Source organism: Amphiprion ocellaris, chromosome 14, assembly GCF_022539595.1.
Source record: "Amphiprion ocellaris isolate individual 3 ecotype Okinawa chromosome 14, ASM2253959v1, whole genome shotgun sequence".
Taxonomy (NCBI): domain Eukaryota; kingdom Metazoa; phylum Chordata; class Actinopteri; family Pomacentridae; genus Amphiprion; species Amphiprion ocellaris.
In genome coordinates, this window is record NC_072779.1 from 23327545 (window position 1) to 23350683 (window position 23139).

Sequence of the window (23139 nt, forward strand, 5' to 3'; positions counted from 1 at the left end):
ACCATCACTCCTGTGTTATAATGCTACATTGTGTTAGCTAATGGTGTTGAAAGGCTAATTGATGATTAGAAAACCCTTGTGCAATTATGTTAGCACATGAATAAAAGTGTGAGTTTTCATGGAAAACATGAAATTTTCTGGGTGACCCCAAACTTTTGAATGGTTGTGTATATGTATTTCCTCCTATTGGGATCTGATCAGTTAACCTCAGTTTAACTTACTTGTTCTCTCATGTAACAATCCTCATGTTTTAAGATGTTCTTCAGTATCATAATAAATCAGTGATAGATGTCTAGTACATTCAGTGGTGCAAAGCTGTCAGAAACTAGTTGAGCATACACAGTTTTCCAAAATCAAAATCTGCTGATAAAGTAGACTTATGTCGCAGCCCCCCAGTGAAGTTCATTCTAGCCATGGGAATAATATTCTTCTTGTTTCTTCCAAAAGTTTAGACCGTTTCACACATTGTCTAAAAGGCTTTGTTGCTGAAAAATATGTCTTTATTGCAAATAAGTTTACATTCCTTTTCAACAGTCAAGAACAATGCTATTTAATTTGAAGGGTAAATGTTACTTATGTATGTGTATCTGCATGTTGCTCTAATAATCAGAAAGTTCAAGTTAATGTGAGTTCATTCAATTACACTGAAGGAGGAAAACCTCGATTTGATCCTGCTCTCATACGGTACACTTAATCACACACACACACACATACGCACACATCAAGAGTTGGCCTGGTCGCATAGATGAAATCCTGTCTTACCCCAGTCTGATGCTTGTCTAATGAGCAGTGTGGCAAAGATACATTATGAAGAAAATCAATCATGTATAAAACCGTAGCAAGCCAGAGAATTGTCAGATTTGTCAGCTAATTTCATGCTAATTGAGTCCCCAACCCTAGGGTTATTTTTAACCTCATTACGGCTCTGATCACGTGAAATAGCAGGCTCTTTGCTCGCGCGTCATTAATTAGACTAAAATCATCAATCATAATTCCTCTTTCTCCCCACAGTACCTGCCAGGATCACTAACATATCGAAGGATGTCACGGTGAACGAGGGCAGCAACGTCAATCTTATGTGCCTGGCAGTCGGTCGACCTGAGGCCAACATCATATGGAAGCATCATTCACCAAGGGGTAAGTCACAAGTCACGGGGTTTTATTATATCTCCCTGCATTTTACTGTTCATCCTAAACCTGCTTTTTATGTGGAAATCCTAAAGCAAAGAGTCCTATCTAGGACAATTTTGTGAAGAACTAAATCCAGTGTATTTGTTCACTGCTGGTGGAAACAGAAAAAAGCTGTTATTTTGCTCTGCTACAGTACTTTATTAAATCTTAGTATAAATTTAGAATATTTATGTTCAGATTAGAGCATATTATGATGTTGTCTCTCTGAAATCCTCTTCTTTTTTCACCTTTTCCTACAGCTAAAATTAGTTTAGAAATTCCACAAAACAAATCTGTCAAGCAAAGCAGCATTAAATCAGTGTAAAGGTGATTGAACTAACCCTCCCACACACTCAGCCTGATGTCCACAGTCCCACACACACACACCTCCAACACTTGCTTCACATCAGTGTTTGCCTGTGTGAATGTGGCTGTTTATCTCTAGCGGGTTATGAGTCTATAGCTATTGTATTAACACGAGGATTTCTGATGAATTACACAAGAACTTAGTCTTTTTACCAAGGCCCTGTTTTTAACTTGGTGGATTTGAAGGGTTGAAACTGCACAACCTGTGGCCTGACGGGAACCATGTCCAATCAAAGCGTAATTTGGCTGGAGGCCACAGCTGCTTTGGTTGTGTTGTGTTGGAGCCTCACAGCCTGATGAAGAGCCAAGAAGCTCTGTGTGTCTCTATGTGTGTGTATTTGTGTGTTTTGTGTTCTAAATGTGTCAGCGCCACGCTTCCTACTGAGCATTCAGCAGTGTGAGTCATGCACTGCTTCTCTATAGGATCAGATGTTCAGCCTCCAACATGACATGAATGCTTACAGCCCAGATGTTCGTCTCTCCCTTCCCATTATCTAGAGCCAGCAGAGTCTGCTTCTCACAGCCCAGTGGCCCTCCACCACCTCAGCCATCAACAATGTTTGCATCAATCCATTTACTGCTTCACCGATATTTGCTATTATATTTCATTACTCTTAATATCATGAACCAATTGTTTAACGCATTCAAAAAGAACAAATTTAATGACCATTAGCATTACAGTCCCATGTACACTGATGGTCTACTGCTGGGGTGTCAAACTCATTTTAGTTCAAGGGCCACATTAAGCCCAAATTGATCTTAAGTGGGCAGGAGTAGTAAAATCGTAACTCCAAATTTTTCCCTTTGTTTTCATGCAAAAAATACATTGTCTGTTCACATTTAATGAACTAACTTTTTTACAAAACATTATGAACAACCTGAAATTGCTTAAACAAAATATGTGAAATTTCAACAATTTTTATCATTTGTGTATCACAACGTACAGATCACAGTGTATCTACAAAGACACAAATCCTTTAGTTGCAGGTATGTGGAACTGAATAATATGGTATTTTACAACTTTTCAAGATCTAGAAATTATTTTAAATTCCCATCCATTTCCACATCTGTGTAGTAATCCTGACACCACACAAACTAAAGTGGGAACTATTAAGGAAGATGGGTAACTTGTCACCCTGCATTGTAAATTTAGAAAATTTACACATACAAAATGGCAGTCCATCAACAACAGGGTTCAACCAAACCAAACTAAGTCATACTGAAGATGCTGACTGACATATTGCACAATGTTCAGTGTCTTTGAATATTTTCACAGGAAGTATTCATTTTCACCTCTGTAATTTTTACACTTTGCAAAGTCATCCCGGAGGCTGGACTGGACCCCTGGTGGGCCGGTTTTGGGCGGCGGGCCTTATGTTTGACACCCCTGGTCAACTGTATACCAAATTTAGCACTTGATTAGTGCTTTATAGCAACGTTTGTAGTTCGAACTTCCCTAGAAGCAGATAGAAAGAAGTCACTCCTCACTACCAAGCCTGAACTGATGCACAGCAGCAAAAGTAGTGGAAACGAAGAAATGAAGCAATGAAATCACACTTAAAAAGTAATATACTGGCATCCAAAGTCAGGCAGCCTGGTATGCTATGCTGCCTTTGTGTGTGTGTGTGTGTGCGTGTGGGTGTGTGTGTGTAGGCGTGGGTGTGTGTGCGTTTGTATGTGTTCTAGTCAACAGGGAAGATAATGGGCTATCTTACTTGACATTTCTCTGAGTTGCACTAATGAAAGGAGAGACTATGTGGGGAGATGTTTGGGCAGCCAAAGAAATTCTCACTGGCAGTCGGAATCTTAAATGTTTTTCCTGCAGAGTGGCATTTCCCCGACTAGCTCCTCACCGTTTGCTTTTCATGTTTGTCACCAGCGATAATGGACTGTTCCCTCAGAGGATACCGTTTGCGTCTGTTAGTTCAGCACTAAAGTGAGCAGCCTTTTCCCTCAGTTAAACCGCATTTCTGGGATGTCTCAAAACTGCCATGCAGCCGCCTCGCCATTTGATCGTTTTGTTTTTTCTGACATATTATTTTTTATTTATGTTCGCACTCACACGGTGTCAGGAACATGAGCAATTGTACTGCAGCAGCTGATGATGCAGAGAGATGCATCACATTCCACTCGGCAAATGACAAGTGACATGAGAAAATATCGTCGAGCAGGGATGGAAGAAATAAGAAATTAAAGTCGTGCTTCTTAATTTCGGCCTGAAGTTTGTTAACAGATTGTAAAACGGACTTCCTCGACTGAATTCTTTGACTGGAATCCTGTTCCAATTGCACCACTGAATGAAGGGAGACTGAAATGGTTACAGTGCTTGCAAATAAATCCTTCAGTAGAGATGGTGACAGAAATAAGAGCTGTGTCGAGGTAGCTGCCCATAAATGTGTAGCCTCTGTAGTCCTTTACTTAATATATGTACCCTGTCAATTTAAGTCTCACCTTTATTTTGTACGCTGCAAGACTCAGTCCTCATTTCAGCTCAGTGGGACTACATAAATTATTCAGCAGTGTCCAGTGACTCTCTGGCTGCTGGCCACTAAATGGATTAAAAGATATATGGTTGGGAGAAAACAGTTTATTCAGGGGACAAAGCATTATGGATCCCTCCAGCCCATTAAGACTCATTAAAGTGGATAGGTTGTAAATGTGTACTCAGTCAGATGTCAGGTGCCATTCCTTTTCAAATTACTGCAGAGAAAAAGATAGTCAGGTTGTGAGCTCTCCTTTACAGCGCTGTGACTGACTCCTGGAATTAAGAGTTGTGACACCCAGATAACATACAGTGGTGGAAAAAAAGTTTTTGGACACTCTTAAAATTTTACACAATCTCAGATATTACCATGAATCATTTTTTGTGTTTCAAAAGGTGTGGCTTCATGAGACAGACACAAACAAATACAAATTATATATATATATATTTTGTCCATTGTTTACAAGAAAAATTAACAAAACTAAATTCTTGATAGTTTCAGTATGTCAGTTCGCAACATTGTCGGTATCAAATTCAACAAATGCGGTCATTTCTTGCTCAAAAAACCCTTGGACACCTAGATCTTGGCTTGTCTTCCAAGCTGTTGGTTCTTCTGTATTTCTGCAGAGTGTAGGCAACAGCTGAAGGACTGCATCTGCACTTCTTGGCCATCTGGCAGCAGCTGGACCCTTCCTAGCTGAGAATTTGTATCTTCAGGCATGTTTCCTGCATTACATTCCTTGCTTTAGTCATTTTTGTCTCTGAAGAACTTTATATAGACACAAAGCACGGCAACAAAAATTGTGTCACGACCTTCGTTAGTTGATCACTGGTACCAAAATGACCCAGTTCTCAAAATTTCTTATGTATTTTTATGAAACCAATCAATTTTAAGGTTTTAGTGGCTTTTTTAAGGATTTGTTTAGCATTTTGGCTAAACAAAAGAAATTGCACTTGAAGACCTAAGAGTGATTCTTAATGCAATATTTCACAAATCCATGGAGGTGACCGAAAACTTTTTTCCACCACTCTACAATAACATAAAATAAACTTGTCTGCCTTTAAACTCTGTGTCTTAGAACAGCAGCATATTACAGAGGAGCATCGTGATACCATCAGCAGAAATATGTCTGCATTTAGGGAATAGATTGGGACGACAGTCGTGGTCCCCAGATGATGAATTCTAAACACTTTAGTCACATCTCCTTTAGCATCACCTTGAAATTTTCATGTGTTTTTGTATGTGTTCATTAAGCACCATTATCATTTTACAGTTGAAATGTGATCAGTATTTTGGTTTATGACCTAATACCTCCAAAAATAATTAAAAAGCCCATCAATTATAGCTGTATATCTTGTCCTGATTAGTGAGTATTAGAATGCTAACAAGCTAATCTGAGATAGTTCACATGCATAAGTATTACACTATCATTCAAAAGTTTGGGGTCACTTAGAAATGCTTGTACTTTTGGAAGAAAAATTCTAGCAGGAAACGGCAGATTTGTAATGGAATATCTACATAGGGGTACAGAGGCCCATTTCCAGCTAATCATGTTGAAATGCCAATTGATGATTAGAAAACCCTTGTGCAATCATGTTAACACATGAAAAAAATGGTGAGTTTTCATGGAAAACATGAAATTGCCTGGGTGACCCCAAACGTTCGAATGGTAGTGTATAAACACAATCATGTTAACTTGTAATCATGTTAATGTTCTCACGTGAACATTTAACTCAAGCTGCATTAAGAACAAGAAAAGCACTCAGAGCGCAGTACTCCGCCAAGGCTGTTGATTTTTCAATTTGTGTATTCAGAAATCCCAGCAACATAGAATCTGGCCATTTAATATAGATCTACCCACAAACAAAATAAATAAACAATTATCTTGCGGTGAGCACAAGCGTGTGTTATGGATGCGTACGTTATGTACGGACACCAAATTGCGTGACCGAAATATAGAGCGGACTACATGAATTGATGCAGGCAGTTGACGTAGTGTTCACCTGTCGTCATAGTTACAGTGACAAGGTGCCGCTATCTCGTAATTATACAGGAATCTTTACAAAATTTATGTATACAGACTATAAGGTGGTCCTTGTGTCATTTCTGACCTTCCCTGAAAATTTCATCTCAATCAATTGGTCCATTTTTGAGTAATGTTGCTAACAGACACATAGATTCACAGAAGGACAAACACACGCCGATCATCACGTAACTCCACTGCATACCTTGGCAGAGTAAATATATTGTGGGAATTCCTTCCAGATTTTCAAAACTGTGGTTTTTACATGAAAATTTTAGACATTTGCTTTTAAGTCAAATCAAAACCAAACAAGAAGTTGGGTGACCATTTTGATTATTGTATGAAAGGGGTTTCCATCCAGAATAAGTTGCCTAAATCTAAATACACGATGATCTCAGGACATTATTCCAAGTGTCCTACATTTTATACACCTGTTCTCTACAAATACCTCTGTGTTGTGAGCTACTGAAATGCAGCATTAATTAGAAGAAATAAATAAGTAAGTAAGCTTCAGCAAACACATCCCAGGTAGCAATTATGTTTCCAATAAAAATATGTGACACAACAAGGTTGCTGCTTTTGAACCTCAAATTTATTAAAGACTATTTCATTTTATTTATTTATTTTTCGTGCTCAGGGAGTACGCTTTATTTTTTCTTTTCATTTAATAATTTTTTTTTTCAGAGATTCTGGTTTTGAGACCTGACAAGTAAATTGAGAGGCACAAAGCTTTCATGACATCTGAGGTACAATTATTTGGAAAACTGGCAGTGCCGAGCACTTTTGACAGAGCGACAGCGGCAGAGACAGATGTAGTCAACTTGTGATTAGTCTCCTGATGAGGGCCATTCACGGTGTTATACAGCAGGGATGAATGGCACGCTATTTGCAGTGACTCTGCCTTCCAATGAGAACAATAGTCAGGCATTTGGGGGAAGAAAACGACTGTGTGCAGGTGTTTCTGAAAAAAGCAAAGAAAACATAGTATAGAAAAGACCCTTCAAAAAATTATGTTACATGACATTTCACAAGGGACTACCACACTGCAAAGAAAGCCCGAAATGTATTCTGTCTTTTTAGGTGGGGAATAGAAGACACGGGCCTGTGTGATTGCGATTTTCAATATTTCTGGTCTGTTTTAAAGAGCTCCAGTAGCCTTGATCGATGCGTCAATACAGTCTTCTAGTAATATTGATTATTGAATTGAACTATTTGTAGAGGACAATGGTTTGTCTCTCTGCATAGTTTCACAACTAAGCAGTTTTGTTACGATGACAAGATCAACACACAGAGATAAACAGTTGGATAAATTAACATTCATGGATTTTTGATTTACTCTCACCATTGCCAACACATGCAAAAGGTGGTGTGCTGAGCTGGCCAAAAATAAAAACAAAAAAAAACAGATCTTATCTGCTTGATACATCTCAGGTCTGCACTGGTACATACACCTTTGCTTTGAGCACAGCATGTGGTGACAGTCATGTTTTGTTTTGTTTTGTTTTTTCCTGTGGACGAAAAGTGACTGTATACTGAAGAATAGTGGACAGACTGCTTTGGGAGCTTCAGAGCTCATCAGATTTGTTCACAAACCAGAGTCACACAGTAGACACAATGCTTCTTACTTTGGATACAATTCCTTGCTGAATGCTTGACCTGCTGCTGGGGTTTGGTTGATAACTTTTAGTGCCTGCTAGTATTAGTTTGTTTTGTTTAGTTTTTTTTCATGACAATACCTTTGTCTCCACGTCATTTCTTTTTTTCTGCTTATGCTACTGTAATGATATAAAATGAACACAATATAATAGATTTTAGGTGGGACTTTCCAGGCAGGCTTTGGCCTTGCTTAAAACTGCCATCCTCTTGTGTGTTAGTGGTACACAAGATATCCACCAAGGAGCAGAACATGCAAGGACAATCAATAGGGGATTTCACCGTCATAGTAATGACATTACACTTCAGTTTGACATGTACACCAACTTACTTTTTTAGGGAAAATAAGTGGAATGTTCTGCAATGACCAAGTCAGTCACCTGACCTGAATCCAGCTGAACATGCATTTCACCTGCTGAATACAGAACTGAATGAAAAATGCCCCAAGAGCAAGCAGAAAGTGAAGACGGCAGCAGTAGAGGCCTGGCCGAGCATCATTAGGGACCAAACCCAACATCTGATGATGTCTATTGGTTCCAGACTTAAGGCTGTCATTGACTGCAAAGGATTTTCAACCAGCTATTAAAAGTGACAATTTGATTTGTGATTATGATAGTTTGTCAGACTGGTTGATACAATCAGTACCTTGCAAAGATACAACCTTAACTGGTGAGAGGGATGCTTGTCCAGTAAATAAAATATTTAGAACAAGTCAGTCCAGAAAGTGAAACATAATACACATGCATATACCAAATGTACAAGTTCCATTCACCTTCCTCACCTGTTAATCCCTAATCCAGCAAAGGATGTCATCTTTAAATTCAGTCAGAAGCTGAACACCACAGCAGCCATACATTGGTTTCATTAATCCCTACAAGCCTCTTTAAAAATTTTCCGACCCAAGGACATACTGCAGAACCATCAATCTTTACTTTAGTTGCAGGCTTTAGCAGTTATGCAGTGTTGACCATGGTCAGTGCCATGGTCTTTATAATTATAAGTCCACCTCCACTGAAGGTAGACCCTGTCATAGAGCTGCAGGGGCACACATAAAAAAATATGCATATGTAGAAAAAAATGGAAATACTAGGCATCGCCACTTATCTTGCAAATATGACATTCTGCAGTGTCCTCAAGGGAACTGACCTTTTTCACAGCTTGCCATAGCAGAAAAAGTGCAATTGATAACATTGATTAAGGGGAGAAAATTGTTCTTTTTTTGTTTGTTTGTGTTACCAAGGCTACACCTATTTTTGCAAGTCAAACGCTCCATCCGAAAGGTCTTGGAGAATATGTTCACCAGATCACCAGGAGATGATCCAATTTTGAATGTCAATGCTGACCTCACAGCATAGCTGCTATTGTTAACCAATATTTTTTCTTCTGTATTGACAGCACTACAGCTTTCAAATGAGTGCTGGATAACTTAAGATAAACTTGACTGATTCTTCTCCAGGAAAATTTACGCTGCAACAGCTAGATATAAATGAGGTATGGAAGAAACAGACAAGAATAATAAAAGTATAAAATTTAGCTTTTAAAAGTAAAAAAGCATAATAAATATATACACAGCAACTGGCCACAAAATTGAAACCTCTCACCAAATATTGTGTAGGTGTTCCCTCGGCTGCCACAAGCAGCTGGGGGTGTCCAGTGGTGTGTGGCACTAGAGATGGGGCCTCTGTTGATTGGGGTTGTTCCCATGTATCCCATGGATGATCTGTTAGATTGAGATCTAGTCTGAGTTTGGAACCTTGGGCTCTTTCTTGTGTTCTTCAAGTCATTTTTGAGCTGTTTTTGTAGTGTGGCAGGGCCTGCTGTAATGCTCTGGAAGGTGCGTGGCATTGAGGAGTGCCATGGCCGTAGGGTGTGTGCTTGGTCTGCAAAACACTTTGACAAGTGGTATATGAAAAAAGCAACATGACTACCAGGGCCCAAGATTCTCCGCAGAATACTCCACTGTAACAAGATGATAAATGTTTCTCACCTTGGCAGTCAGCGGTTGTCATGTTGTGACCAGTTGGTGTACATGTGACCTTGTCCAGCATATGCAAACCAAAGATGACTTCAGCACACACACGCCAGCTAGCATCAAGTAGTTTTAGCACATTATCTTACACCACAAAACCAGATGCTACTGGTCCTCAGAGAAAAGCTTTCACCAGCAGGCACATGAAGACTGAAGATCAAAAGTTTTTTTTTTTTTTTTTTTTTTATTCATTCATTTTGAATAGGGCAGTGCACGTTTATAGAAAAAATCACCCCAGAAAAATATGAACTTATTTCCTCTCAAAACACCATTATTTATGGTACCGTTCAAAAGTTTTGGGTCACTTAGAAATGTCCTTATTTTTGAAATAAAAACTTTTTTTTTTAAATGAAGACAGCAATAAATTAATCAGAAATATAGTCTAGATGTTGTAAATGTGGTAAATGACTATTCTAGCTGGAAACGGATGATTTTTAATGGAATATCTACATAGGGGTACAGAGGAACATTTCCAGCAACCATCACTCCTGTGTTCTAATGCTACATTGTGTTAGCTAATGGTGTTGAAAGACTAACTGATGATTATGAAAACCCTTCTGCAGTCATGTTAGCATGTGAATAGAAGTGTGAGTTTTCATGGAAAACATTAAGTTGCCTGGGTAATCCCAAACTTTTGAACGGTAGTGCATGTAATTCATGCGACCTGATTGAAGGGTACTATTTTTTGAGGAAAATTTAACTGGATTTGCATCTTGTATTAAACACAAACTAATGGAAACTATTGGAATGACAGAATGAAGTACCTGTGAAATATCACAAAAAGCAAAGCTGTTAGGTTTACAGGTACTTAGTTATTGTCAGTTGATATGTTTGCCAATCAGTGCACAGCCTAGCATACACCATGTTGGCTATCTATAACTAACTTTCATTCAAACAAAACTTTTTAGAACAATAAATCAAATAAAGCAATTTGAAGTACAAAACAAAGCCAGATATTTTGTACAGCAGCAGTCATCAGCAGCTATCCACATCGAATGCCAGCTATCATATGAAATGTCACCAAGGACAAACCCACAATTCTTAGTGAGTAGTTTCTAGGCTGTAGTAGTCCCTGGATCAATAGGGTTCAAGTGGCCCACCATTATCCATGAGAGACTGGAGAAACTTGACGTTGGCTTTCAGGACAATCATAAAATAAGGGAACAAAGATAAAAGGCAAAGATAAAGGCATGCCAGCGAGAGTGCTCGAGGAAAACCCTCATGTGTTTGTTCCCTGTGGAGCAAACACTTTAAATCTCATGATCGCTGGCTTCAGCAAAGAGGCAATTCATAGCGAAGGGCTCTGTGGAGTTGTTCAGAAACGCTACAGATGTTTATTTTTTTTTCCATAGGTTCCTATATATATATATATATATATATATATATATATATATATATATATATATATATATATATATATATATATATATATATATATATATATATATATATCTTATATATATATATATATATCTTATATATAAATAAAAAAAATTCTATTTCTCTCTTCATAACATCTAATTAATTACTGTCCCACAGATTGTTGTGTAAGGACTATAACAGGCCGTGATGTTAATAAATTTTAATAAATTTGTCCTTCTCAACCCGCCCGGCCAGCAGGCAGATGGGTTCCCCCACATAAAGAGCCGGGTTCTGCTCGAGGTTTTTTCCCTGTTAAAAGGGTGTTTTCCTTGCCACTGTCGCCTTTTGGCTTGCTCTGGGGGTCAGGCATATGGGTTCTGTAAAGCATCTTAAGGCAATTTGACTGTAATTGGTGCTATATAAATAAAATTGATTTGAATTGAATTAAATGTTAATAAATAAATTGATTTCTAAAATAGCAACTGTCAGACTAGATGATTTACTGTAATTTTAAGCATTTAAGCATCAAAATTAGAGTGAATCTGAACCTTAATACGAAATAAACTGCATGTATGACCAGTATCACTGAGTGCAAGTCTGTGCATCAGAAAATTGTGTTTTACATAGAAATTAGTAAAAGACGAGGTGGCTAATTGTGAAGACCTGTTTGAAAAACTGTGAATGGTTTAATGTTGCAGTTTTTCAAATTGGACTTGGCCAGAGCAGTGACATTGCAGAGCTGCTTCCTAACATATAAAGGTACCGTCCTTGAGCTGCCTCATGCTGCTGGGTTAATTTATAAGATCTTACTGTTTACTTAGTAATTTTGGACTGACTTTGTGTTTACATCTAGCAGTAAAGATGTTAATTACATGTACGAACATGAAATGACCTGAGAGAGTGCGGTACTCTGTCGAGGCTGCTCAGTCGTATCATTTCCGACAGCTGAAATCTTTTAAAAATTTGTGACAGAACTCATGGCAACATAGAATGTGGCCATTTAATATAGATGTACCCACAAACATAATGACCTTGTGCTGAGCACAGGAGTGTGTTATGCATGTGTGCGTTATGTATGGATACCGAATCACGTGACCTAAATATGTAGCGGACAGCGGGAATTGATGGGATTGAGAAACACCTCCACAATTTAATCAATTGTTCCTTGCATCCTTTCCAATGGATAAGTTCCGATAAGTCTGCAACGGTTGATTTGAAGTATTCACTTGTTGTCATAGTTACAGTGACGCCGTGCCGCTAACTCACAATGATACAGAAATCTTTAACAAATCCGTGGATCCAGATTATAAACCACATCACTGTCAAAATCTAATCACTTGGTCCTTGTGTCATTTTTAACCTTCCCTGAAAATTTCATCCAAATTTGTTATTCCATTTTTGAGTAATATAGCTAACAGACAGACAAACAAACCAACCACATCGATCTCACATTTCTCTGCCGAGGCTCTGCCTCCATGGTGGAGTAATTAGTCTTCATCAATGCATTTTCACAAATTTATTTTTCTGAATCACCACCAACTGAATCAATTGCTTTTTGCAATATTCAGCAATGACTCACAATACATTATTCTATTAAAAACGTATTAAAAGCTATTGCCAGAGAAACAATCATTTTCATATTGGTAGTTATTCAGACTTAACTACTGAGCTGCTGAGCTGGTAGTATAATGTTCTGTGCTGGTATAGATCATGTTTTGTACAGAATTGAACTTAACAGCTTTGGAACAAGCACGTGACCGAACAAACTACTAACAGGTTTAATCAGCACTGAGCATTTTGTGATGTAAACAGTCATGTGTTTGTCCGTGTCCTGTTGCACTGGGTGAAGTGTATCTGAAGGTAGATTCATGCACTACATGATGGAACAAGCGTTAATAATTAGTAAATACAAATCTTTGAGCTGAACCGATTGAAAGTATTTGAATCAGCAAAGTGATCCATGATTTCCACCTCTACTGAGTAATGTTGCAGTGGTGTGCTCTCACTTTGACATAGATTTTAGGCCTCAAAGATCAAGGTAAATGGCATTTTGATGCATACAGTGTCTCTCTTTAAAAGTATGAGACTGTATGCACCACAATACATTCATTTAATAAATAGAAGAAGTAAAGTAACGAATAAAATACAGCTAGTCTTGCTTCTCTCATATAAAACTGGGTCAAACTAATTGGCGCCTGATTGCCACCCAATAAAGAATTCACTTGCACGGAGACTGTGCTTCTCACAACAGAGCCATATCAATCTTTTAATGATTAAAAAATGTCTCCGCCTCATGCATATTCATGAGATTTTTTTTTAAACTTTAAAGGGAGGACTCGGAGAGACCTCTGTAGCATTTTAAAAGTTTTAATGCTCATAACAAGGTGATGTTAAAGAACATCTTAAAATAATACGTTGTGATACTTTAGACCCTGGTTTGAATGGAAATAGCAAAAGATGTGTTATGGGGTTTTTTTGTTAGTTTTTTTTCTTGATTGTTTTTTTAAGCTGAAGTGCCCCAGAAATAATCTGTAATCAAGGGGCATAAAAGTTTAATAAAGACTCAACTGCAACATCCAACGTCATTCCCTACTTACTATATGGTGCACTACACGTACAATCTGTCCTGTTATTTAAGCATGTCAATTCATCCACTATATAATTCCCTCAACAGTTCCACCATATGAGAGAAAATCTCATGTTTATGGCACATACACTTCTTTCTACTAACAATCCCACAAAGCAGATGCCAGAACGGCTTCTGTGTGGCTGACAATGATGGCACAAAATGACAACAATGATTGACACTCACCACTGTTTGCTTTGTTGATTTGAAAGGTGGCATGCACTGTCATATCTGATGTGTCCTTCACATTAGCTGTGGCCAGCTTCAGTTCATGTCAGTCAGATTAGACATCAGTACTGAGTGTTTTTTCCTGTAGAAAAAGTGAGAAAATATCAATACTTTCAAACCTCCTCTTGCAGAACAATACACTTCTGCTGCACATTTTGAATATTCTGTGGTTTCCATAACCCAAGTCCATAAACCAAATAGACCTAAATGGTCGGTTTCTATTTCAATCTCAAAGCATGACCCAAGATTTGACTTATTCATGATGAGGTGCGTTGTTCACTTTGTTCAGTTTGTTTGTTTACCTCACCACTACGGCTTGGGAGGCTCTCCTCAGGGAAGATCAAAACATAGTTACTCCTGACTTCTACTTGCTCCAGCATAGATGTGTGAAGCAAGTGAGCCTCCAAAAAAGCCGACTCACTTTCTCACGGCACCTGGAAACCAGGTTCTAACCCTAATTTCCACCATCAACCTATTCCCAGCTCTATCACATCAAACACCATATATAGCACTCCTGTGGCAATCTACCTCTGGACTGTCTCATCTTCTTAATAACCCCTTCCTTTCTCTTCTGTCACCATGTTGCCACTTCCTCTCCTCCATCCTTGATTCCCAGCAGCCTCTCTCTCTCTCATCAGCGGCACCAGGTTGCCAGCTCATCTTTCTTCCATACCCCTCTTCCCAGGAAACTTTCCCTCCCCTCACTTGCACCAGGATGCTAGCTTTCCTCCCTCTTTGTAGTCTTAATCTAGTCAGAAACCCCACAAACTATGACTTTGTCGCTAATCCTGAGTCACATTTGCTACGACTGCATCTCCCATCAACATCCTAGCACCAAAACACACCCTTAGAAATCCCCCCGTCATAGATTTGTTCATTTTTACATCAAGGGCCTTCAGATGGTTGCTACCCATGAGTCATCTCACTTCCCTCAGCATCTTTAAGTGCTACAGTCTTCAGTCTGCACTTGAAGATCCAGAGCAGTTGTCGGCCAAAGAAGTAAAGTTTAATGACCCAAACGTCAACAATCTGCTGCCAGTTTCTTTCACCATCATATCCCCAGTCTAAATGCTCTTCTTCCCATATTGGCACAGCTTCAAATAGCTTCTTGCCAAGGGATTCCAGACCACCTAACCAAGGCCGTGGGCAATTGGTAAGCTTATCAGTTTTTCTGCTGTTCCAGCCTTCAAAACCTATGTTATGCCTGCTCTTCTTTTCATTCATAAGGAGGACCGGAGCTGCCGCTGATCCCCTTACTACCATGTGCCTATACATACCACTCTGCCCTTGACACTTGGTTTTTGCCCCACCCCTCTTTATGTCTGCCCTCTGATTCTCTCCTTCTTTTTAATTGATTCTATTGCCCCCAGCCCCGCTGAAAAAAGGATTTTGTCTAGTACTGCAGTTTATTAATAATTAATTCATGTTGTGATTTTTATTTATTTATTTTATAAGAATACCAAATATTTGGACAGTTTACAGCCTGATAAAGTTTTTATGATGTCCAGGGTCAGCCTGACCTTGTAAGGTTTTTTAAGAGGTAGAAGGTCATTTTAGTGGCGTTCTAAATGTGTGCCTCCAGTGTAAAATCTCCCCAGGCACACAAATATGAAATTAAGTTCTGCTTTTTCGTCCTGTTCTTTAATAATCTCTGTTCTGTCCTTGGGCAGCACAACATTGATCCTGATCATCTATTCCCTGATATCTGAACAGGATGGGGGAAAAAAAAAATGCAGATCATCTGATTGTGCTGGCTTATCATTTTTCATGGCATATCCTAATGCATCATATGAAATGAATAGTGTATACAGTGGATGATACAGTCCTGTTGTGGCAGGTAGAAATAAAATTTGACTTCACAGCAGGTCAACTCTGAATGAAAAAGAAAGAAAGAAAGAAGTGTGATTGGCAGTGGACAAAAAAAAAGATCAGGACAACAAACAGAACACTGAGCAATCATCAGTTGCTTTGTTAATATTTGCTAAACACTGAAGACAACTCTCCACTCTCTACTCCGCAGGACATAATCTCTCTGCTGAGTGAGCACTTACACACACACACACATTCATTCATAGAGAGCTTGTGGGAGCAAGACTTACAGAAATGTTTCTCTATCAACATGCCCATAAAGTTTTGAAGCAGAAAATGTACACATAGAGCTGAATTAAAGGAGAATTCTGACTGATTTGGCTATGTGAACACTGTGTTACACAGCTAGCGTCAATGCTACTTGAAAGGAGAATTTTAAGTTCTCTAAAACCATGGACAGAAATGCAAATTTAGCCATGACAAAAAGACGTGCAGACACAAGTGAAATCCTGCTAATTTTTCCTACCAGTACAACTGCATCATTATATGGCAAGTATGTACTCTACATTACAAGCACGACATGACCAGTTAATACATTCCTTTTTTTTTTTAATGAAAACCAAGCAAGAAAAGTGAGAAAAAAGTCAATATAGTACCAGTATTTTTTTTTTTTTCTGAAAAACACTGAAAATAACTTCCAGCATGGTTGTTTGGGTATGGTTTGGGTATGTGGAGAAATAATGAAACATGTATAATCAGATCAATAGGGGCCCAACAATCCATAACACAGGTATTGGGCTCTGAACATGACATACACAACTGTTCAAAAGTTTGGTGTCACTTAGAAATGTCCTCATTTGTGAAAGAAAAGCTTTTTTTTTCAATGAAGATAACATTAAATTGATCAGAAATACAGTCTAGACATTATTAATGTGGTAAATGACTATCGAAATGGAAATGGCTGATTTTTAATGGAATATCTACATAGAGGTACAGAGGAACATTTCCAGCAACCATCACTCCTGTGTTCTAATGCTACATTGTGTTAGTTAATTGTGTTCAAAGGCTAATTGATGAATAGGAAGACCTTGTGCAATTATGTTAGCACATGAATAAAAGTGTGAGTGTTCATGGAAAACATGAAATTGTCTGGGTGACCCCAAACTTTTGAACGGTAGTGCAGATGTTACTTATATATTGTAACTAACAATGGCTCTGTTCTGTTCAAATCTCTCAGTAAATCCTGACAGTGTGGCAACGAGTCATCATACTCTATACCAGGAGTCTGAAACCCACATAGTTAAATGGGATCTAGCCACCCATTAATTTTAAAATAATCTGTGCCTTTCTTTAAGTGATATGTCAAAATGTCTTTTGTTAGAACAGTCTAAAATCTGCTGTGAGAAGTAAATGCATAAGCAGTGTTATGATTAATTTCTGACAACCCTGGGTGAAATCGCAATGGATGTTTGGGGAAACAAAGTCCTTGACTACCATTATAGTTATTCTTCCTATTTCAATGTATTGACTATCTGCCTAATACTGTATACGCCCCCCTCGTGCTGCCAAAATCTCTGCCTTGTCAGGCTATGTACACATCGTTTGCGTTGCAGGTTGGGGCCTCTGTGGATCAGGCTTGTTTCTGCACATCCACAGTGCTAGTGTTAAACTGTAAGAAATGAGACACAATGTTAAGAACCTTGCTACGTGTTGTATACATGTTGGTAGCATGTAAACACACTCAAGTGTCATTTCCAGGTATTTCTTTGCATGTTGGTCATATGTAACTGTTCGCTGGTCAGCAGCGAAAAAACTGAATTGTGCTGTTGTTCTAGAAAGTTTTTATGCTTACCAGGGATAAGAGACCTGGATTCCACATGGCCTATATGATGTTTGCAACCCACAATAGTGCAGATAATGATAGATATCTATCATCCACAAGCAGCCAAAACGTGCCTACTAAGCCATTAATCATTTTAGTTTTATTCGTCATTTTACATTGTGCTCTATTTACTGTGTCACATCTTTTCATTGCCTGCTTTGATGCACACTGTTTTCCAACTGCTAACATTCTAAAACACTTCCAACTTGGGAAGCATGTTGTATTAATATGATAATAATATGATGTCTTAATTCTGTATTAAACTATTTGTAATTTAATATGTAAATGTTTCCTAATGCTTTAAAGCTCCCATAAATGCCCCTTTTCAGCAAATTAATGAAACTGTCACATATTGCCAGAATGCGTCTTTAAATTTTCAGCTGTTCTCTGTTTTTTTTAAACAAGATGTTTCAGTGTCTGTATGCTAGAAGAGTGACAGTGGCAGTACTAAGTGGCATTACATTTTCACAGTTTTTATTTTACACCTCCAAGTTTATAAAGATACAAAACCCAATAAAATAGATTTTCACCCTATGGTACTTTTAATGTGGTGAAATATAGTAAATGAAAAATGCTGTGACAAATCATGTAGCACCCATAGCATGTCCTCACATCATCCACTTTGTGAACCACTGGTGTGACGACTTCTGTTTGTCTCAGTCCGACTGTCTGCTCAGCCTTTAATACAGTCTGATCTTGCTGCTTTATGCAAGATTTAATATGCTTGTATCATCACAAGCTCACCCGTCTAATATAGACAGATAATGAAATGCTATTCAATCAAGTAAATGCAGAACTAGGGAGCATCATCATTGAAACATAAAGTCTGAAAGATTAAAAGACAAAAGACGTCAACAGTGAAATGTCTTGTCCGTGTGACTTAACTTGCAAGCCAGTGTGTTCTGTTGTGCTATCGACTTTGCGCTCTTAGTAGACACACCAACACACAAGAACCACAAAGACAACCATTCCGTAGTACAAACTCAATTAGTATGGTGTCTTCCATACAATCACACACATAATGCAGTCACAAATTCTTCTAAGAGTCTTTATGACATGTAGGATTATGTCAAGATCTGTCATCTGATTTGATTTGTCTTAATGTGCCCCTGAAGTGCACTACTACTACATTCAATAGTCAGTGTCATTTTATTTATAAAGCATTCACACTTCACAACATACGTTATCTCATAGCACTTCACATAGTAAGATGAAAACCTTAAAAATTTTAAACAGAGAACCCAACAATCCAAAGTTACATTTGGACTCTCTTGGAGCAGGGAGTGGTTGGAGTGGGGATAGCAGGGTATTAGATGAAGACCAGATGTGGAATATGGAAGGACAAAACACAAACTATGAGGAAGACACTATGAGGAAGATACAAAGTTCATTACAAGTAATAGTAGTATATATAATATACTACCCCTATGTAGATATTTCATTAAAAATCAGCCATTTCCAGCTAGAATAGTCATTTACCACATTAAAAATGTCTAGATGTATTTCTGATTAATTGAATGTTATCTTCATTGAAAAGATGCTTTTCTTTCAAAAATAAGTACATTTCTAAGTGACCCCAAGCTTTTGAATGGTAGAGTATATGTTCAAAAACACAGCATAATACAGCACACTTAGTGACTACTTGAGTGCTTCTGGATTGCTGCTTATTTTCCCTTTCATGTCTCTGTGGCACAGATTTGTATAGAAAATGTCTTAGGGGCCAAGAGAAGTGAAAATCAAGCTCTGCCATGTGAAATTTCAATCCCCACTGAAACATAATTTAGAGCAATTGGCAGTAGCTTTAAAAGTTGATTGTTAGTCAGTTCCAGTCTACATTGTTATATCTACAGTAACAATCTGTAGTTAGTATACAGTGGGTTCTCAAGGCCACAGAGCGATCATTGGTGCTATAAGCCAATTACTATGAATCAGACAGGGTCTAGCTTTGGGTATGTGTCTGGAGCTACTGATTGTTAGTCAGCCAGGCCCAAACACAGCATTGGCTAGTGGAAATAAAGCATATAACATTAAAAGAAGCTTTTCCCAATAACCTGTTCTGTGGCCTATGTACTTCTGGGAAGTCTCCAAGAAAGCTTTCTTTTCAAATTTATTGGCCAAATGCACTTCTAAAATCACAACGTGGGAGTGTGAGGTGTTGTTTGGCTGTTAGAGGTGGCAAAAGTAGTATGCGGGTTGTGTGAATACCGCGTGCTGATGTAGGTGTGTTTGCGTGTGCGTGTGTGTGTGAGTGTGTGCTTTGCAGGGGACCTGGAGGGCTCACTCAAACTTTCTGTTTCTCCCAACCGCCCACACAAGGCGTAAAAGGCAGTGAGAAAGAAGTGCAAAGCATTCAGAAAAAGTATGGGTGAGGGTTCGTAAAAACGGAGCAGGTCTGCACTGAGTCAATGATTTAGACAGAGATGCAGAGGAAAAAAAATGTGCAGAGAAGGAATTGAGGGGCACAGGGGTTTAAAGGAAAGATTAGTTCACCAGGGAGCTCCCAATTTGCTGTTAAGAGTGTCTTATCCAGAGCATTTTGTAAGTAAAAGCCATCAGAACACTTCAGACAGGTGCACACTGTTCCAAGTGAATGGCTTCTGCTCTTCTGTCCTCCGTCATTAATCACCAAAGCAATGTGAGTAATTCCCCCTTGAAGCTAAATCATTAATAACACATAGTAGATGGACATTTGCACACACACCTGTTTCCCTTTCTGGAGTGGTAGAGGGGAGGGGTTGTTTCGCATCGTCTTCTCTTGTGACTGAGGGTTAGGAGGAATAATGTTTCTTAATTAATTGCTATATATCAACGTAATGAGTTGCTGAAATACCTGTGTCACCGAGGGCTTCTATCTAGGGGGAGGGGGAATCTGCTTCAATCCATTTAAATGAGATGCTTGGTTGTTTGAAGACCCTTTCAGTGAGAAGTGCAATAGAACCTTTGCAGTTTGTGTTTAAATGGTCCTGTCATGGTTGAATTTCAAGAGCATTCTTGTGCCCTCACACACAAAATCTGCCTGTAAATGGGCTTTTTTTGGAGGCAGCTTTTTTGTGGGTTGTTGTTTGATCTGTGAAACAACGATACTAGTAGACCTCTATGTTAAACAAGCAGTTAATTTCAGAGAGAATGTAAAGGATACCCTGCTGCACAGCAAAGTTGCGAGGGACGTGGATCCTTCAGTATTTGCCTCGCAGTAGTTATCTGTCAATATTTTAATCCTCCAATGGGAAACCTCCCACTATCAATACACAAGTGGAATTACTGGAACTTTTCTTCTTCTGCTCACTGAACTGAGGCACTGGCAAACCATGAAAACTCAGTTAGAGATAAGTAATTTAGGCATGAAGGACACAGGATTCTTTATGAAACCTCAACCTGTTACAATGCCTGAGGTGTGTTTCTAATCAGAAGTTGTTGCTATGCATACTCTTAGGAATTTCTGATGCTTTAGAATTCAGAGGATGCCCTGTTACACCTTTTGTGCCCATCGACAATGGTTTGTTTCACCTCGCTAATGCTTTGTCTTTCTCTGCCAAGGCATGTACAAATCAAAGCAGATGTAGCTTTTACAGCATGCGTCAGAGTCTAAAGCTCAAAAATCAGTGCGTTCCATCTGTGTTGTTTTGTCAAATTCTTCTTCTTTTTTTTAATCACAGAAGACTTCAACCCCATGATGCCCCTAATGCTGCCACTTTAAGTATAGGTTGCACCTCAGCTGAAACATTAAATATTGCCATGTAAACCTACTGAAGAGAGAACAGAAGCTCATTTGTGGGGAACCAAATAATTATCCATTCATCATCTAACATCATTGACATTCAGCTTTTAACCTTGAGTGTGAAATCATTGCAGTAATTGCCTTTTCAGATATTCATAAACGTTCAAAGGCAGACATTTTCTAATCTTCTACAAGAGACAATAGATAGTTGGAGAAGGTGAAATATAAGCCACCAAAAACAGCTTCCCTTCAAAAATGGAAAATTCATTATTATAAACTTGTATAGTTGGTGGGGGTTTTTTTGTGTGTGTGGTTTTTTTTTTGTTGTTTTTTTTTCTTTCCCTGCACTTTGAAAATTATCATTTGCGATAACTCAATCAAGTTTTTTTTTCCTTTGCTTCCCAATCCATTCCAACTTACTTAATAAATAATACTGAGTATCTGCCAATACTCAGTCCCAATCTGATACAATTTTTTCTTGATGATAGACATTTCAAGTGCATAAAATAATTTCAAATTGCCTGACAACAACATGGTTCTTTAATGCATAAAAAGAAATACATGACAAAATCCATTTCTGCATGCAAGCTGGTCCCTGATGTTACACAGGTGATTTTGAAGTTTGTTGTCAAGCTCCCGTAATAGAATAGAATAGAATAACACTTTATTAATTCTTTACAGGAAATTACTTGGAACAGCAACATGTAAATACTCAGACAACCCACAAACAGAACAGACCACCAACACTAAAGTCATCAGTATGACCATATACACATTATATAAGTTCATAAGTTAAAATATTAATGTGAATTACTGGGAACTGAAAAGCCTGATTGCAGCTGATGGGAAGGACTTCCTCCTCTGCTCAGACCTGCACTGATGAGTCTGTGAAGACACTGAAAATGAAATGAAATGTCATGGCGAGAGCTTAGGTTGCAGGGTTGCTCAAAAAGTTCCAAAAGATGCCAAAAACTCACCACATATCCTCTACCACAGTGACGAGCTGAGTCCAGTGAATTCAGTCTGCCTCTCTGTAATCGTTCTGTCCTTGTTACTGTTTTGAGAAAATATCGCTCTCCTTTTAAGTTTCCTTTGGTGTGTGTTGCATCGGCCCAGCCTTTGCCTGAATTGCCTGAGTAAACTCACTGTGTTCAGTACTTTTCAGGTGTTCATTGCAGATATGAAAAGTGACTGTTGAATTGCTGAAACATTTTCCATTTTTAAATATTGCCGTGCTGCAGATATTTTAGCTGTGTCCTGCTACAAGTTATGCCTCCTTCCACACTGTAGTCCAGTAGGTGGTGGTAATTACCTTGGCCAACTGCCAATAAAAACTAAAAGGAAAATGAAAAGGAGGGGAATTGCATTCTCCCTTTACAACACCTTTGTGACAGTGTACATGAACAAAGGATCAGACTTATGATTGTGCTTTAAGCACAAACATAAGCCTGATCAGTTTAAGAATTCCATGATCGGCCCCAACTCTGATGAGTGAGATTGGGATATCCCTAGTAATTACCAGGAGAGAAAATGTGTATGTGAGCCACGACAGCAGGGCTGGTGTTGTTTTCACCTTGTGTGTGTGTATGTTATGGTAAAATTTGGTCCTGGAGACACCTACTGTAGTAGGAACTGCCACAAGGGTAGTTTTTGAGTACTTTGGCAGGTGTTTGTGGGATCTGTCTATCTTTTTGTTACCACAATAGTGTCACAGCTGTGCAGGTTATAGTCACTTTACAGGTTACAAGTGTATAAGTAGGATCGAAATGAATCCTGACCCATGAGTGCTG

At 38.5% G+C, this 23139-nt stretch overlaps 1 protein-coding gene across 2 annotated transcripts in view; it reads left to right on the plus strand.

Annotated features, from left to right (window-relative positions):
• opcml (opioid binding protein/cell adhesion molecule-like) overlaps positions 1-23139 on the plus strand; it is a 382017-nt gene that overhangs the window by 316167 nt on the left and 42711 nt on the right. For both annotated transcript variants that reach the window (XM_023269712.3, XM_023269711.3), the window contains one exon: positions 1012-1137. In XM_023269712.3, the coding sequence (XP_023125480.1) occupies positions 1012-1137 (126 nt within the window). The remainder of the gene's footprint in view (positions 1-1011; positions 1138-23139) is intronic.